A 19,180-nucleotide genomic window follows, 5' to 3' on the forward strand; every position below is an offset into this window, starting at 1 on the left:
CTATATTATTATTAAAAATCTAATATCTGCAAATATAATAGCATCTTTTTCATTTTTATCTTCACAAAAAAAGCATTATATTACTATCTTCAAAAAATATATAATATATTGAACTATATATAAAAAAAATAAAATAAAAATAAAAAATTTAGAAATATGAAGAAAATGTTTTAATTTTATAAATTAAATTGTTTTTTTTTTAAATAGAATATACAGTTTATATATTTTTTTATTAAAATAATTTTAACATATATTATAAATTATGTAGTTAACATTTGCAATACACAAAAATTTTTAAAAGTTTTATTTAAATATTTATATATAATATATTAAATTATATAATTAAAATAATACAAATATATTTTCGTTTTGAAAATTTAATATAAAATTGTTGATTTCGAAACATCAAATATAAAGATAATAATGATTGGAAATGGGAAAATCCAGAGTTAAATATAGTATATACTTACTAGTTTTATATTCGTTTAATTAACTATAAAAGATATTAGAAACAATAATATAAAATTTATTTATTATTTTAATAAAACGGAAAAAATGAAAATATTTTATTAAAAAATGTATTAATTTTGATTAATAAAGATACGTTTTATAAAATCAACACTAGTATTTCTTTTTTTTTGCAATATATTTGTTTTGTTATAATTGCGCATTTTTTTGTTTGTAATATGATTGTTCTGTTATACTTTACACAAAGTTCAATATTGACATTTATTTTAATTTTCTTTGAAATCTGATAAAATATCTGATAAAAAAAATATTCTTAAGAAAGAGGATTTCACATTTCAATCTTAAATTAAATATTATATTTTAAATAAAAATCATGGATTAAAAAATGTGATTTTATACAGAAAAAGATAACATTAACAAAAAAGAAATTTATCACACAAATTGTCAGAATTAGTTTATTAATTTAAATATTTAATTTATTATATAATATATTATATATTATTTATTAATTTATTCACCTATTTATTTAATGTACAAGAGTTAATATATAATATATAATAGAATTAATTCTATAATTCTAATTATAATTAACAATTTTTAATTATCAATTGAAAATTATCACGTCGATCGAAACAAAATCGTCTATATCAATTGAAAATTGATTTTAAGATCAATTTGATTTTAATTAATTCGAATATTAAATAAAATATTTATAAGAAATAATTTATAAAATAGATAATCTTTTCATAAAAAATAATGAAAAATCAGAAGATCATTTCACGTTTCAGGGATTTACCCGTTCCCCTGCGCAGATATATTTATGTATGTGTAATTCATTTAAACAGATATTTATACATACGTAATTCATCGAACAGTTGTATATAAACCGCACGAGCTGTCGCTCAGTCGTCAGACACTTCTCAGTCTATTTTCGAATAGTTTGAACATTTATTGAAGTTTAACACGTATTTAGCCAATATGAAGATCTATTTTATTGTCGCCTTTCTCTTCATGGCTATGGTTGCCATCATGGCTGCACCTGTTGGTGAGTAAACGTTTTATTTAATAAAATATTTAATAAAAATTTGTATAATTTTACATTGCTGTAAATATTATAAAATTGTATTGATTAATAGATTTTATGTAATTAATATATTTTAATGTAAAAACAATAATAATGACATTATACATCAATTTGTTTCTTCACCAATTTTAATAAAAAAGTTCTTTCTTTGACAATTTTTTTATGATGAATAATAAATGAAACTTATTTAAATTATTTAAATTAATATATGATAAATATTATTTAACAAATAACGTGTTATATTTTAAAAATAATTTTATATATTCGTAAAAATCATTTACTTCATATGCAATAATTTAATATTACTAGATATTTAAAAAATAATTAACAAATTTTATATATATATAAAGAGATAAATCTTCATTCATGATACTATCTGATACTATCATTTTTATCTTTTAATATTCTAATTTGCTAATGCATCTTTTATTATTTCATTGTTAATTTATTCGTGAATTATACATTTTATCTCTATACGAAATTTAAAAATGTTCAAATTTTAGAGGATGAATTCGAGCCACTTGAGCATCCTGAGAACGAAGAACGTACCGATAGACATAGAAGAGTAACTTGTGACCTTCTCTCATTCAAAGGACAAGTCAATGACAGTGCTTGCGCTGCTAACTGTCTTAGTTTGGGTAAAGCTGGAGGTCATTGCAAGAACGGAGTTTGTATTTGTCGAAAGTATGTGATTTTTCAAATTTAAGTTTTTAAAATTTTTTGAATTTAACTAAATCTTGAATACTTTCATGAATCCATTTAATATTATCGATTGAAAATTTTCATGAATAAATGAATAACTGGTCACAATCATGTCATTTAAATATGTTCAAAATTATTTGCTTATTTATATTACTCGATTAAGAATTAATTTCCTTCGACATTTTCTTTTTATTATTTATCAAATTTAGAATGATTTTATAAAGAAAAGTATAAAATTTCATGCTATTATTCCTATTTCAGAACCAGTTTCAAAGATCTCTGGGACAAACGTTTCGGTTAGTGCCATTATGAAGTTTCAACGATGAAATTTTTTAACAAAAAATATGAAAACGCAAAATGAAAAATAAAAAATTATATCATCATTGAAAATTCTATGAATTTACTTATTTAATAAATAATATAAATAAATTATCTTTTGGTTTAATTTTTTTAAAATATTATCTTTTGAATAAATAAATCTTTTAAAAAAATATATAATTTTTTTTTCTAAATATATATTAATTATTATATTCATTATTTTAATAATTAGAATAAAAATTGAAGACTAGCGCCATCTCTCCACTATTTTTGGAAATATATTTTATTTTATTCTACTTTACCCTATATTTGAAAAGATTCTTATAATTCTCAATAGATAGCACCATCGATCAATTCTTACACTAATTGTATCATTTTTTTTTATCCGAGTTTCATTTGCGGCACTCTAGAGATGGCGCTGATTTCCTAATTTTTACCTTATCTCTGTCCTTTTCTCATTATTTGCTCTCCTTATCCACAATCGAAAAATTCGAAAAATTTATACGCTCAAGAGTGGACTCCTATATTTGATTAACTTTACTGTTTCCTTTGCATAAAAATCTATTGATTAAAAATCTGGATAGATAAATAAATTAATATTAATACAATATATACAATATATAATTATGAATTAAAACATGTATTTATAATTAATTCTTTTATATTATATTACAAAGAATCTATGTAATATATTATTACAGTTTCATGTATTTTATAAATTTTTAATTCTATATATGTACATTTTATATTTAAGATTATTATTATATTTTGTATTTTATTTTATTTTACTTTTTATTTTATTCTATGTACATCATATATATATATATATATATGAAACGTTCATTATACTATATATTACATATATATAATGTAGATCCACCAAGAATGCAACGTAACGATACAAGGGCACGATTTATCTATGATAATAACTTCCATTCAACAACCGGTTCCACTGATGCGTTATCATACGATATATACTCTATTATTAATATGAAGCCTGATGTTTCTCTGGGTTTGATTCACACTCTTCCGCCTGATTTTTTCCCCGTTATTACATTAACGATTATCGCGTGATAGGGGAGAAAATCATCGAGCATACGTTAATCGAGTCAGTCTAGCAATCCGATAATTAAATGGCTCTCGTCAGTCAACTCTGACGTTTCAATCGTGAATTTTATCGTGAACCATCACACTGTCCATGCTACAAAATATAATATTCTATCGTGCATCGTGTAACCCGCCTAAATTTGATCTGACAATTTTCATTTTCTGAGAGAAAAAAAAAAAAAAAAGAGAAAGTGGAGAAAGCAGAAAAGCGACGGTTGAAGCTTCACGGAGTCTTTTCTCGGTGCTTCTTCTTTATTAATAAACATAAAAAAAAAAAGTTTTGCCCTACCCTTTTGCGAAGTTTGTCGACGAAGCAGAGTTCGACGCAGCGAACCCCAACGCGTACACGGATGGACGACTTTGTACTTACATGCGATGGAGACCCTAAAAATACACGCAATGACTAAAAATAATCCTCGATCGGTGCTAAATACATTCGTTTCGAAGAAGCTCGCAATGTGAAGGAAGGATTCTAGAATTCTAGACGCCGTCGACGAAATTCAGAAACCTGGAAAACAAGCGTGAATTTTGTATTATTGTCTCGTTACACGATAAAATAAATATCTAATTTATTAAAGATAAAATTTTCTTCCAATATTTTCTTTCTTTAAAATTAATTCTAATGCCCTTTGACTATGCCCGTGTACTGTTACAATAAATAATTCACATTCACAAATTAAATCTTCCCTTCTTTGCAACGCAAATTTTTAAAGTAAAAAGATTGCCAAGATTGTAAAGAAATTTTATTTTAATATAAAATAAAATTAATATACAAGAATAGAATTATTTCAATTATTTAAACGAGCAAAACGAAAAAATAAATAAATTAGATATTTAATTATAAATTGTAATATCACATAAATTTCTATTTCAATTTTTTCAAATGGATGGATTAAAAAATATATACACATCATGCGCATTAGTTATATACTATTATAAAACTAGAACACTTTTTAATCCACTATAAAAATTACTAGACAACTAGAAAATTATTAATCCCCATAATCTCATAAATCTTCTAGAATTTTTTTAAATACCTTTCCTCAAAGTTACCAAAATTCAATTCTACAATAAACCTCTACCAATAAAACTCAACGTGTATCAACTTTTACAACATCGTTTCTCCAAACATATCTTACGATTCATCCACGCAATTTTTCACTTCGAAAAAAACTTCGTAAATCGCAATTAAATCATAATTAAAAAAACGCATCTTCTTCTGGACATTCCATTCCATTCCTTTTAGCCCAAACCACGACCTGTCACCGTTCAAACTTTCCAGGAAACTTGAAAGCAATCTGGCAAGGGGTCCAGGGCACGCACTGCACGTCGAAGCAACGAGGGGTGGCCTCGGGGTGGGGGCGACGCAATTAGGAGAGAACATAAATCCCGCAGTTTAGCACACTTCCTCGCATCGCCGGTAGATCGGAGAATACAAATCAATCGTCGTAACGGCCGACTGCGCATTTAATTTCCATTCGGCTTCTGATCCGCGCGGACAGGGTGGGTTAACGGGGGTGGAACGTGGAACAGGACAAATAGGACGAGCAGGCGGAGGATGGAGGAGAGATTGTACGAATGGATGAAAGAAGAGGGTTGAGAAGAGCGCGCGGTATGTGATGATAGGAGGCGGAAGAGGAGGAGGAGGAGAAGAGGAAAAAAAAACGATGGAAAAGTGGGTTAAGGGGGAAGGATGGGAGAGTAATTTGCGAACATCGAAGCAAAGGAGATTTAGGACACGGAGAATGGACGATTGGACGTTCTGGGATGGGATGGAAAAACATAGAGGACAGAAAACGTGGGTGGTGAAGTATTAGATTGAATCTGGAGGTAGAATTGAGAGAGAGAAAGAGAGAAGATGTGGGAAGAAAACTTTTGTGGTGAAATTATTTGGACAAATGGAATATAGTTGCTTGAAATAAAGAATTTGATAAAATAGGCAAGATTGAAAATGTGTGACTGGAAAATGGACTTGCAATGTGTACAAAGTATTTGCATATTAGTATATTTATTATTATTATACTTAATAAAAAGACAGATAATCTGTAAATAATTTTTGTGATTATTGTTTAAATGACAATTTTCTTTTATAGAGTCAAATTTTGTTAAAGTTAAAATTATTATTATTCTTATTGACAATTCTCTAAAGTTTTTGATATTTACTATTTTATTATATCGGTAAATTGTTTATTTTTTTAATATAATTGTTTCGAAAACTTTATAATTATTACTATCCATTCTATTCGATTTATAAGAGAAAAACATTTGAATTTTACATTGACGAATGCTTAATAATTTATAATACACTAATTTATTTTCTTCATAATAAAATAATATATACAATTTATTCAAATTGTATTCAATTAGCTTCAATTTTGATATGCCACAATCATGATTAACAACAATACATTTAATTATTAAATTCGAAATAGATTTGTACACAGTTTATATAAAATTAAGCATTTCATATGCGACAACCTAACCTAAAAACCAATTTTTAAAATTAATTCCATTCACATTAAATTAAATACACGAAACGAAAGGGAAAAAAGAAAAAGAATAAATTTTCGGAATAAATTGATAGAGGAAAAGAGAAGAGAAGGAATAGAATGGCGAAAAACGAGGACACGAATGGGAAAGAAAATTCCCGTTGGAACATTGAAGATTCTCTTCAGTCTATTTCCATTCGAACGTAGGCGTTTTCGTTTCCCTTCCCTTCGTTGTAAACGGATCCTGGGATCGATGAATGACACCGGCGTAAAAAGGATTTACCGCGTTCCGCGACGAATCGACGGTGATCCGATTCGCATTAAGCCCGCGACGTGCACGCCGGATCGAATTTGTACGCGTCGTTACGCGCTCACGCCGCCTCCTCCTGGAAAATGAGCACATTCCGATAATTGCGCTTTCGGTGCATTGTTTACCCCGCGCAATAACGATCGACGTGACTCTTTCCTCAACGCCCGTTCACGCTAATAAGCTTTGTAATCGTTGTTGTCCGATCGCGGAGATAACGCGCGTAAACGCGTTGCCGGACCCGATTTTATAATAGAATTATGCGTACGAATCGCGATTCTTCTCTTTGTTGGATGTAAAATAAAATTTATATCTTTATTTTTTAGAATTGAGAAATGGTAGAAGCAGAAATGGTAGAAGAATTGAAATGTTTCTCGTTGCAAAGAGCAAAGTGAAAAGATAAAAATTAGAGGTTAGGAACTAGAAAAGATTAAGTTAGATTAGATTAATTAAATTAGATCGATTTCTAAAATATTTCTAATGTTTTCTTACAGAGATTTTGATTCTTGAGATTGTTTTCAAATCCTTGAATAAACATTTAAAACAATTTTCATTGAATCGAGACATCTTCGAGTCCACAAGTAAATTTCTAAATACAAATTTCATTTATGTCACATATAAGAAACCAAACAAACATTTCACAACTAAGATATTCCACAACTATCTATTTCAAAGAATAAGCGAGGCCGAACAAATTTTTACACGAAGAAACAAGAATCTTCCTAATGCCTGATCTGAATAATGGTGCTCAACGAGACATAGGTTAGCGAATAGCAATAGATCGACAGTACTTTCGACTGTGGCGCAACCTGGGGGACACGATTATTGCCTTTGCAAGATCTTCAACTATTTCCACCACTGATAAGGTTCCTTCGAGCCACAAGATTTCTTTCTTTTCTCTCTCTTTTACACATATATACACTTACATATACTCTTGTACATGTTCTCTTATTCTCTCATTGTTACTCGTGGTCATAGCATCCAGGCTTACCCAACTTGGTCGACGGCGAGCCGCACTCCCGTCATTGCCAAGCAAGTTTATGGCCCAGACCGACGCCCATAAACTGTACAAATGGTAAATCTACCGTAAGATCATCCCAGCCGAAAATGATGTATCGTAGGTTCCGTACACACGAGAAATCGGCGGACCTACTAGTTTGACCCACCATCCCTAGTCCCCTTCTCTTTCCTGCGACGATGTTATCTATGACGGAAAGAATTGACGAAAAATAACGATGTACTATTGGTTTGGAGTCCAGTTTCCAGATTTGTTTTGATGAATCTCTTGTGAATCTCTTGTAAAATGAATCTTTTGACTTTAAAATATAAATATTAAGTATAGTCGTATTGATATAGTATATTTTGTGTAAGTGTATTTTGTGAACTATTTGGTTGACTAATTTAGGTTAGGTCAATCAAATCAATTTGTAAGTTTATAAGTATTTTTATAATGAAGTAAAGAATAAATATTCAATCTTCATCATTATTATTTACGATACTAATTCTATTCTCTTTTCTTTCAGAAGCATTAATGTGCAATTCGATAACCTCTGAAAATTTATATATATATATATCTAATGTAAAATATAATAATTCTCGATATTTTCTTTTATTTATTTCAAAATTTTAATAAAAAATTTTTATTTCGATTCTTGTTTAAAATTTAGAATAATTAATCTATATCTTTATTTAAAAATTTCTATAATTCCATAATAATGTGCCTTGGATACAAACTTATTGAACATTTTGTTTCCAGCGTTTCCCTGCATTTCGCATTTTTTTATATGGATTTTTTAATTCGAAAGGAATCATAAAATACGAGAATAAAATTCCGAAAACGAGTGACGATTACATGGAAAGATTCTCAGCTTGAATAAACTTTGAATCAAGGTGTCGTTGGCGAAAGTCTTTTGAAATACGCGCGTGGGACGCTTCGCGAAGCATGAAGAATACAGAAGGGATCAATGTACACAACGATTGGCCACGGGAATATAGACTGCAGCTTTTAGGAGCTTATCCTTGTTACACCGTGGTGCCGCTATGTAATACTATCTTAACCGAGGAGAGCCATTGTGATCTTATTTCCGCTTGGCTCGGTCTGCCGAGTTAACATCTTCAGCTTCGATCGTGCAACTACATGTTCTGGCTTTTGTTTCGTTGAATATATTTGTTAATTCAATTCAGTAAATTATATATTTATGTTTACGATATTATTAATTTCTATCAATTATATTTTCATAAAATAAAAATCTCACTAAAAGTAGAGATTATTAGATTTGAATATTAATCTATTTTAAAGTAAAAATATATATATTAATATTTTAAATAAGAAAAGGAAAACATTTATTTTTGAAGAAGAAAATATAATGTTAAATCAATAATTTTTTCTTAAAATTTCTCAGAACTTTTAGTTAGTTTAAGAAATATCATTTGAGAAATATAAAAATATTTGAAGATTTTTAAAATATTATGAGAAGATTTTAATTTCATTGAAATTTTTTATTTTTATACATATTAAACATGTGAATTAATTTTTTTGATTTCTTAAAAAGATATAGAATTACAATTATCACGCAATTATTAATTTTAATGAATATATTAAGGAAATAAAATAAATTGTACTGGAAATTTTTTGTTAAATAGAAGGATTTACGATATATGGATTCTGATGTAGATCTGGGATTTGATAGCGATATATTTAGTTCACACAAACACATTATTCTATTTTCCTTTGTATCAAAGTTGTACGTTCTATATTTCCAGTTATATATAGTTGTCACGACAACTATTCACTTACTTTGCAACAACTTACAGATAATTCGGATTAACTACTTTGTAAGTAAATTAAGCTCTTAGAAATATAGATACAAGAAAATTAATCTGATTTTACACATTTTCAATAGAGTAATTATTTATCACGAAAAGTTTATATTTAAGAAAATATTAAACAAAATTTTACGATAATTTCTCGATAATATCTATACAATATAAAATGATTCTCTATTGAATGAAAATTTTACAACATGGAAGAATCAAAAAATTCTCATTGAAAATATGGTACATACATTTCCACACACGTACGATCTCGCGAGCTCATTATGTTCCCGGCCATGCTGTGAAAAGGACGAAAGCTCTCCTCGACGGATTTAACTTCACGATACCCACACACCTGTGCTTTACCTGCGCCACGAGAGTGTGATCAACTGTACGTAATGGGGACAACCCTTACTAAATCCTGTATTGTAAGAAATCGGCCGGAGTTAATAATAGAGCTCGGCTTTCGGCTTTGTGCCAAGCGTATTGTGCCGCGAACTGAGATCGTAACTCGTGTGGGATTCGACCGGTGTCTTCTTATGCTCGCGAGGAGAGGATGCAAGAGGATGCTGCTGTCGTCTTTCACGCCCAGCCAGAGTAAGGGATTAAGGGATGATGCGGTGATGAGCGGTTCAAAATTTTGAAAAATTTTCTTGAACAATGATGTAACTGAGTGATTTAGAAAAGGAAAGAATTAAGTTTTAAAAGTTAATGAACATAATTTAAATTTTAGTAATTTTTTTTTATGCTTCAAACGTATTTTAAAAGATCTTCATTTTTGGAAAATTTTGAAAAATTTTCCCTCGAATAATCACGAATAATTCCTCGAATACGAATGGCGATATAATTTATGAGACATTATGAATAAAAAAATTAAGTTTAGAACGTAATTTAAATTTGATCGTCAATTTATCTCTTTCTGCGTTGATATTAAAATTTTGAAATTCTCCCAAAGCGACAAAATTAATCGCACACGAGTTATTTTGTAACGAATTAATCATTCACTTTTTACAAAAACTTAAATACTAATCCTACGTTTCAACATTAAAATTTCAAAGATTTCATTGAAAATCTTATTAATCAATTTTCTGAATATCTGTTCAAATTAAAATCTCTAACTTAACAAAACAAATTATTAAAAAAAAAATGATCTCTGGCCAATTTCTAAATATCACTCCGTTCTTCGCTGCCATCTTTCGACCATTATTTCGAGGACATTCCATCGCACACGAATCTTCGTACGTTCTTTTAATCGAGACGCGAAGGCAGAAAAAGCCCCTAGAAGCATCGACACGAAATGGAGAAGTAAAGGCACGAGCGAGGTACGTCCGTGTTGTAGAGCGGCAGCATCTGGTGCCACCCTTCCCTCCTTCCTCGCATCGCATAATCCCTCTCTTTCCATCCCATCCTTTTTATCCCTGTCCCGTATCGTTCCGTCTCTTCTCTATTTCTCTTCCATTCTCTCTCTCTCTCTCGCTCCTTCCATCCACTCTGCGGCCACGTTCCTCCTTCTCTACCGCTCTCGTCCCTGTCCTCACTCCGGTTCAGGCCGCTGCCGTTGTCCCGACGTTACTTCCGTGACGATGAGCTTCAATACGCGCCGATAGTCGCGGCGGGAAACCAACGAGCCTACCCAAAGTCGTCCATGGTTTCCACGCATCCAACCCAACCCAAACCCAGCCTAGCTCAACCTGGGACGCGACCAATACACATACACACACCACACATATATATATATATATATACACAAACTCGACGTGCATCCAAAGAGATGGAGAGAAAGAGAGAGAGAGAGAGAGAAAGAGAGTATATCACGTGGCTGCGGTTGTATAGGTATAAACACGTGGAAGAGGGACAGAGAAAGGAAGAGTAAGAGGAGTAACAGAGAGAGTGAGAGAGAGAGAAAGGAGGGATGGTTGCGCGGGCGCAACCATCCGCTCCTCGCTCCTCTGAAATAATAATAGAAGAATGAAAATGAAAGAAAAGGAAAAAGTAATAATCTCGGGGATCTTTTAAAATCCATCGAAGCAGACGAAGCCGCCGGATTGTGTTGTGTGTTAGGGCAATCTCACCGCCGTGCCTCCTCGCGTATCCTTCCCCTCCCTCCCTTTCCTTCGTTCTTTCCTTTCTCCTTTCAGTCTTTCTTTTTCTTGCTCGTCCACTCGTCCGACTCGTTCGTTGTCTCCCTCTCGTTGTCGTAGTCGAGCACACGAGCCCTCCCCCCTCCTCCCTCTCCCCCGTGAAAAGAAGTCAACATCGACGTGATATCCGAAGATACCGATGTCGAAGAGAGAGTCGTACAATCAGTACGACAATACGTACGTATCGGGAGGCCGCGTGTTTAACGACGTTTATCTCCTTTTCCCTTCTTGCCTTCTCCCATTCGATGTCTTTGTAATGGCTATCGGAAGATGGACTTGCAAGAAATGGTCAAGGATAAGATTTGCAAGAAAAATTATTACATTTAAGGAATAAAGTATTTAAACTTCGTTGTACATGTAAAAATCTGTTTGCGAGATAAAGAAAATGACTAAAGATATATGGAATTTAACCATCGAGTATTCTGTTGAAGAAATTCCACAAAGTGAAACATCTCAATAATTAAACACTATATATATATATCATCTTATAAAAGAATTTATCAATCTCAAAACATTGATATCCTTTACCACCTTTCTCTCGAAAAATCGTATCGCACAAACACGTCCCAAGAATATTCCAATTTTCCAATTCTCAAGAAATCCTCATCGAACCCTCCTCCTTCTTCCCTCCGCGCCACGAGTTCGTCAAATTGGCTCGAAACAGGACCGGTCCAGCTCTTCAGAACGCGAAACTCGGGACGCCACGCATTTGACGCATTAACACGGTGGAAGGAGGGGAGGGGAGGAGGAAGGGGAGTTAGTCGATGTTCACCGGAAAACAGGGATGCCGGGGAATTCGGGGATCGGTTGACAGCAGAAGGGAAGAGCGGAGGGAATAAGGCAGACGAGGACCAGGATACAGGAGAGAGAGTACAAAGAGAGAGAGAGAGAGCGTGAGACGAGTAGAGAGGGAGAGAGAAGAAACGACTGGGTTTCGTTTCGGGGTGAGCCGGAGGGAGGCACAGGATTTCACGGGAGGCTGATCACGAATGGACGCGTCTCCCGCAGCTCTGCCGCTGACAGCCAGGAATTGGAATTGCATCGGCGTCGCTCGATAGCCAGCCATCCCGCCAGTCAGCCAGTCAGGCAGCCAAACGGCCTAACATACCATGCCTACCCCATCTGCCTGCCTGCTCGTTGTATTGCCTGCGCTATACCTGCCTCCGCTGCTTGCCCGGTTGCCTATAGCTCGCGCCTTGCCGGGCCACACACGGACCGTATCTACTAGCGCGCCTCCTCGATATCTCCTTTCGTGGATCCATCCAGGCAAGATCCATCGAGGAGGGATGGATGGACCAGGTGGCAATCCTCGATCCCGATAACGGTATAGGCTACTGTTTGGCCACGCTCGTACGTGGGCCACCTGTGCTCCACAGGATGTGGGGAATATAATAAGCCTTGGCGCACAACGTGGAAATTGCGAGTTGCGAGTGATACGGTTTGCCCCGTGATAATTGGATAATGATCGCGCACGGGTTTGGGAAATTTGGAAGAAACTGTTGTTTTTTCTGAAACTTCGAAATCGGAATTTTTGCTATTGGTAATATTGTTATTACTTGAATTTCGATCACAGAATACAAAGTGATAGATGCTGCTATTCATTTAACGAGCACTTCGCTCGAGTCCAATCGAAATTCGATCAATTATGTAATTATGTAGTACTATAATTTTAACATCGACAAAGAAAGTATCAAGAAATCCGAATAACTTTGAAACTTGATCAGCTATTCAATATCGAAATCTTACTTCCAAAAATCGATCATCATTGGGATCGGCCACGATTAAATTCCATTATCGATGGAAGCAGGAATTACTTGTCGCAATATTCCACGGCCGGCCATATAAAGACGGCTCTATTTACCAACGGCAAATCGTCGAAAAGGATCATGGCCCGTTTGTCGCCGCTTCCCTGCCAACTCGTTATTTGGGTTATCGAATGGGCCTGTACACGCGAGCCCAGCGCACGAGTAGAACGCTTGGCCAGATACATTACGAGCACGTATATAACCCGGATTGATGTCGGTGGAGCTCCGCGAAATACCGGATGCTGCTGCTCGACGACCAGTATTGTCAGACTCGTGTTTTCGAGGGGATTGGATTTTTTGATTTAAAGGGCGGCAAGCCTGATACCTATCCCGCGAGAGACCCGCGATCGACTGCCGACTCTCTCTCTCTCCCTCCCTCCCTCCCTCTTTTTCTCTGTTCCTCTCGCTCTATTCTGCCATTCACGTGCACGATACGAATTTACCGCTTAAAAACAGACGTTATCCCGCGATTACGTTGGCCGGGTATAGAAAGTTTGAAACGCGCAACAACGGGGGAACAATGGACGCGACACTCGTTTTTCGGCCATCGTCAATTGGGATGTGTAGCGGGTTGATATTCAATCGCGGTTTTAGTGTTAAAAATGTAAAATACCGCGAGAGAGGAGGGAAGAAGAGGAGGAGGATGTTTGGGAAATTGGTAAATGGATTTGGATTGGTCGTGTCGCGCGATAGAAGGTATAAGGTTTTTTTTTTTTTGAAAATTGAAAGTTGAAATTGTTCGTGACGTTTAATGATTCTTTTTTTTTTTGAAAGGATATTCGTTTTGCTGCTACACATTTCTGATGGAATTTTAATTTCGTTGATAGAGAGTTTCTAATTTTTGAATCATGGGAATTATTAATTGAAACTTTTTAATTTGTCTGTTTTTTTTAGTTTGATCGAATGTTGTATTAATGTAATATTTTGTTGAAATCGATGACTTGTATTTCTCAATGATGGATTTTAATTCGTCGACGCATTGCTCTTCCATCTTAATAATCTCAATGGAGAAACTATTTCTAAAATATTTCGCAGTGTTTCGAACGATGTATAGTTTGTTTGTACATTTTCTATTATTGCCGTTTCATAGCAGTTTCCTGTCAAGATTAAGACGCTCGCTACCTATTGTGCCGCTGTTATCGGCCAAGAATATTATCTGGCTCTTCCTGAACCAGTTTGCACGCGACAGATAACGAGCCAAATGGAAGCATCCCTACAGACGATCTGGAAACGAAAACAACAACCGGTTGTTTGAATCGAGGATAGCGAATATCGTTCGTTTCACCGTATATTTGAACAATTCCTAAATTTTATGGTAATTTTTACGAGATGATAGCGCGATAATTCATAAGGAAATTTTAGCTGAGGAAGAATTTCTTTTCTTTTTAATTCGATCCTCATTCTGAAATGTATTAAATAACGAAATATAAAATACAAATATAAATATTCCAAGATTCTCAGCAATTTAACTTCCAAATTCTCAAGGAAATGACATAAAGAGAATTGGGTTTTATTTTATTTAAGAAAAATGCAAGATTGTTTTGATATGTAAAAAATTTATGTTACTTAAAGTATAGCCAGTTTTATTGTTTCAAAATTACAATTATGCACTTGTACATTCTGTTGATTCATGTTACGTATGAACCGAACTGGCGTAACTGATTCCAGTGATTTACGATCCACGATTAATACCCACGTATGCATATACGTATACGATATACGATTTTGATCGGTAGGTAAGGTATTTAGGGGTCAAAGGTTAATGGCCGAGGTAAAGCTCATCGAGTACTTGAAGTGGTCGAATAAAGATGTGTTTAGCAAAAATAAAGGAAGAAATATTGGACGAAAGTTGATTGTTCAAACACAAGTTTATCGATCGAAGTACAATTTATTCTAGATACTTACTGAGTTAACCCTTACCCTCTTTCCACGCTCACCCCTGTGTAAAGTTAATATCCGGAACCCAAAGTACTTTTAAATGCTAATAGTCCGTAAGTAGCATACATTATTATAAATTATTATTTCCAATTTACGAACGAAAAAAAAAATATTAAATAAATATTAAACCATTCTCGACAGAGATACATATATAGAAACATTCATCCGCCAATTTCGTCTGATATCTTTCGTCAATGTAACGAAAAAAAAAAAAAAAAGAAAAAATAAAGAAACTTCATTTTTTCAATAATCAATAATTTTCCATCGTTTCCTTCGATCTTTCGAACTTAATTTCGCTTAATACATTCTTTCATAACAAATTTAAACTTTGACCGATTTCACCCTTTCGAAACGACATTAATAATTCCACTATAAATAAAAACTATCCTATATTACTCCTCTCCATAAAACTTTCCATTATTAAAACTCTCGCAAAAAAAGAAAAGAAACGCGAACTCATAAACGGCGGAATTCACTCGTTCCAAGTTACCCGCCTACGATTCTCGCTTCAACCATCCATTCGACTTCACATTTTTCCCCCCAACCGCAACCCTGCTATACACCTCGATACGCGCATTCGATACGTCATTAAACGCGAAAGAGAGACGAATCCGCGGAGAAGAATCCCTACCCCCTCCCCAAAACCCTACCCCCGTAAATTGCTTCCGCCTTCGAGTCGGGCAAACGTTTCGGGGCAACCGAGGGGCCCCACCGCAAAAACGAGATTCACGAGCTTACGAGATTCCATTCCATTCCATTCCATTCCATTCCATTCCATTCCTTCCTTCCTTCCTTCCCGAGGACCCCCCTCGAGGATCCATTGATATTAAAAATATACGCAACCTAGTGGAAACCGGGCGCACGTATATGATAGGCGGGGGGAAGGACGATAAATGCAAATGCGGGGAAAATAAGGGGGAGGGAGGAGGTGGTAAATGCGGTAACGAGCGTGAGGTTCGTCAGTTCGAAGAGAGGAGACCCCGTCGAGGGACATTTAGAAGGGGGTTGAGCGCTTCCTTCGTTCCTCGTAACAAGAACCCCCCGTGGCGCGTGGAAGCGGGACCTCCCACCTACAACCCCTTTTTTTCTCTTCTTTCCCGCAACCCCTTCTGGCCATATCGACGCTCCTAGGAAAATGCTCTCGCCTCCGTGCTAATAACCGAGGCCGATAACACGCGCCCGATCCCACGAATGGGGGTGAATTGTGAATGGGGCGACAATGGATCCCCCTTTTGCTTCGCTATTTCTCTGCGCGGCGTTTTCTTTTCTTTTCTTTCTTTCGTGGCGGATCGAGGAAGGATTCTTTCCTCGGCTCTTTTTCCCTTTTTGATGTTTTTTTCACACAGCTGAAGATTGAATTTGAAACGAATTTTGAGTCTTGTTCAAGGAGGAGGATTTAGGAAAGGAAGGGGGATGTATTCTTTCTTGATTCTTAGTTTTTGGGAGGTAAAGAGGCAGAGTTGGAGGCAAGCAGGATTGGGAAATTAATTGGTTGAGATTTCGAGGGAAAGTTTTTTCGTAGCTAGCTCTTCCCTGTAACTTGCTCGGTATTACAATTAAGTTACGATTATTATTATTATTTCTTTTTTGTAACTGTAGCTATATACGCATATTTTAGGAGAAGAAAGATCAAAAAAATTTTTAAGAATCTACGTTGAAATTATATTTTTGCACTTTTATTTTAATAAGATTTTTTACCAAGAAAAGAAATTATCCTAAAATCCAGAAATAATTCAACTTCCATCCGAGCCTCATGACTCATAACACAAATCTCCGGAACACGGAACAAAAATTATGCTCGCAGTGTCGAGAAGACCAAGTGTCACGTGCGGCTAAACACGCGTGACCGTAGTTCGCCTCGTTCCCAACGGAACTTCCTCCTTTCACCCCTTTTTTAACGACGCCTCCTCACGACACCCATGACTTATGTTCATAGACACGATCGTTCCACGGTGTATAATCTCGTAGGGATCGAAACATTCGTCCCTTCTTCCTCGTGTGCAACAGACACGACGGAGGGAGCGAGCACGACGATCATCCTAGGGGGGCGAGGTTACAGAAGGGGCCACTTAATTTTCGCGAGCACACAATGCGGATGTGACCCTTTTTTCCGCAAACGATGTTCCACTCGGGGTTGCCTGATCGTTACGAAGCAATAAAGTTCGGTAATGATCGTGTTTCGAAAATAAAAAAGAGAAGAAAAGGAAGGAGGGGCGGCTAGAGGAGGCTTGAGACGAGAGAGGATCGATCCTTCCAGTTTATATATTTTCGTCGAATACGTCGATCGAAACTGGAGACGAGAAAAATTAAAGTTTGAAATTTTATATAATTTTGAAGGTATCGAGATATGATAATAATAATAACTCTTATCGCATACCCTATTCTCTTTTCCATACGAACGAAAAAGGGAGAAAATTCCAGCATCGCGAAAAATATTCAAACGGTTTCTTAAATCGATCCCGCAAATGCATCCCGCCACCGAGCAAAGAAATTGGCTAGAAACCCGTATCTGCTTTGATAAAACACACCTAGTACACATATATATATATATATATATAAATACGTATACGAGGAATAATCTTGGTGAAACGGGATATCTTAGGGGCAGAGGAGGGGATTGTAGCCGATCCATGCGGAAGATAGTGATCTTTATCAGAACCTGCCACCCCATAAATGGCAGGTAATGCGTGTGTACCTGCTGCTCGGATATTTGCAGTTGTATAAAGAGACTAGAAGAGGAGACATCTATTCACCCAGCCACACACCCACCGCCTCTGAGGGCGTTCGCGCACACACGCGCGTACCTGCATATTTGCGCACGTACGGAGCCCCCTCCCTGCTGTAGCACACTCCGGGAAGAGTTCTCTTGCCGGAGAGCACGAAAAGGAAAGAAAGGTGGATAGAAGGGTGGGCAAAGGGCGGAGATTAAGGGTCGGCGAGGAGATGAGTTTGTTAAAAAGGCAGAAGCGGGCCAGCAGCACGCATCACGGACATCAAAGGGACAAGACGAAATGAAATCCAACCGCGCTGCCCGTCCCCACCCCTCTCCTCGAGACTATCTCCTCCCTCCTCGCCTCCTCTTTCCTTTATCCACCCTCCTTTCTTGGCCTCGACTTCCTGTCTGCGCCATTTTTTTTCCCCTCTCCCTCTTCCCTCCCTTTATTTCTCTCCCCCTTCTCTTCACTCTTCTCTTCGGCCACTCCACGCCCGGTTTCGACTCTCTCCTACCCGTCCTCTTCGTCCTTCCATCCTCGAGAGAGGAGGGAAGCTCAGAGAGAGAGGGAGAGAGCCGCACGCAAACCTTTTTTACACGAGGAGGAGGTAGAGCAGCCCGCTGTTTCATCCTCTCCCGCAATCTCTGGGCGAATCGTAGCCCCCCCTCGCGGTGTTAAACGCAATTTTTAAGAACGCGGAGGTCGAGTAATTGCCTTGTGCCGCGACCGGCCCGGGACACCACCAATTTTGTACGGTTTCGCGTTTGCGAGGGACGGTGAATGGCGAACGTGTCACCGGTTTTTACACGATCCTCCGAAAAGCAAAAGATGTACACGAGGCTCGAGACTTTTTTTACCTCGTTTTCCTTCCTCTCTCTCTCTCTCTCTTTGTTCTTCTCTTCTCTCTGTCCCGTTTTTCTTTTTTGCAAGATTTAGGCCGGTGTTTTTTCTCATACCTCGAGTATCGCCGTTTTTATATTCCGTTGTTTTAACGGGTTGGTTAAGGGCAACGTTCATGGAGGTAATTAAACGATAAGGTTTAATTGATCAACGCGGAAAAGGGATGAATGTCACGAAGTGACGAGGATAAATAATATCTACTACTAGCGAGTAGTGGAGTCTGTAATGTGGAGGACGACGGATAAGACACGGAATGGTTCGCTTAACTTGGCGATGGGTTGAATATTAATCGAAACTTTATATCAAGATGCAATATAAAATCCTTTTCCTTTTTGTTTCTCATTTTCCCTCCACTTGAAATTATCCATGATTATCCGATACGATATCAGATCA

General features: G+C 35.7%; 1 protein-coding gene and 2 long non-coding RNA genes across 4 annotated transcripts; 2 read left to right on the forward strand and 1 right to left on the reverse strand.

Annotated features, from left to right (window-relative positions):
- Positions 1 to 526: 526 nt before the first annotated feature.
- On the forward strand, positions 527 to 2,686 carry LOC107993803 (defensin-1). Its single transcript, XM_017050425.3, has 3 exons — positions 527 to 1,513; positions 2,056 to 2,236; positions 2,516 to 2,686. Exons 1-3 carry the CDS (start codon positions 1,447 to 1,449, stop codon positions 2,553 to 2,555), a joined length of 288 nt encoding a protein of 95 aa, XP_016905914.1. The 5' UTR covers positions 527 to 1,446; the 3' UTR covers positions 2,556 to 2,686.
- A 507-nt stretch (positions 2,687 to 3,193) lies between these two features.
- On the reverse strand, positions 3,194 to 7,294 carry LOC114576970 (uncharacterized). Of its 2 annotated transcripts, XR_003696584.2 has the most exons (3): positions 6,968 to 7,251; positions 4,050 to 4,187; positions 3,194 to 3,773 (listed from the first exon to the last, which is right to left on the reverse strand). It is a non-coding gene; the product is annotated as an uncharacterized LOC114576970 (long non-coding RNA). The 2 variants fall into 2 exon arrangements; XR_009830132.1 differs by having other exon boundaries at positions 3,194 to 4,187; positions 6,968 to 7,294.
- Positions 7,295 to 7,470: 176 nt separating this feature from the next.
- LOC114576971 (uncharacterized) lies at positions 7,471 to 10,909 on the forward strand. The gene is made up of 2 exons (XR_003696586.2): positions 7,471 to 7,841; positions 8,232 to 10,909. It is a non-coding gene; the product is annotated as an uncharacterized LOC114576971 (long non-coding RNA).
- The last annotated feature ends 8,271 nt before the right edge of the window (positions 10,910 to 19,180 follow it).

Source organism: Apis cerana, linkage group LG6 (genome assembly GCF_029169275.1).
Source record: "Apis cerana isolate GH-2021 linkage group LG6, AcerK_1.0, whole genome shotgun sequence".
Classification (NCBI taxonomy): domain Eukaryota; kingdom Metazoa; phylum Arthropoda; class Insecta; order Hymenoptera; family Apidae; genus Apis; species Apis cerana.

Bases quoted from the DNA above. Each gene is read 5' to 3' on its own strand.
- LOC107993803 (XM_017050425.3), top strand. From the start codon at position 1,447: ATGAAGATCTATTTTATTGTCGCCTTTCTCTTCATGGCTATGGTTGCC. The intron at 1,514-2,055 runs GTGAGTAAACGT...TTCAAATTTTAG, and splicing joins CATCATGGCTGCACCTGTTG to AGGATGAATTCGAGCCACTT. The intron at 2,237-2,515 runs GTATGTGATTTT...TTCCTATTTCAG, and splicing joins GGAGTTTGTATTTGTCGAAA to AACCAGTTTCAAAGATCTCT.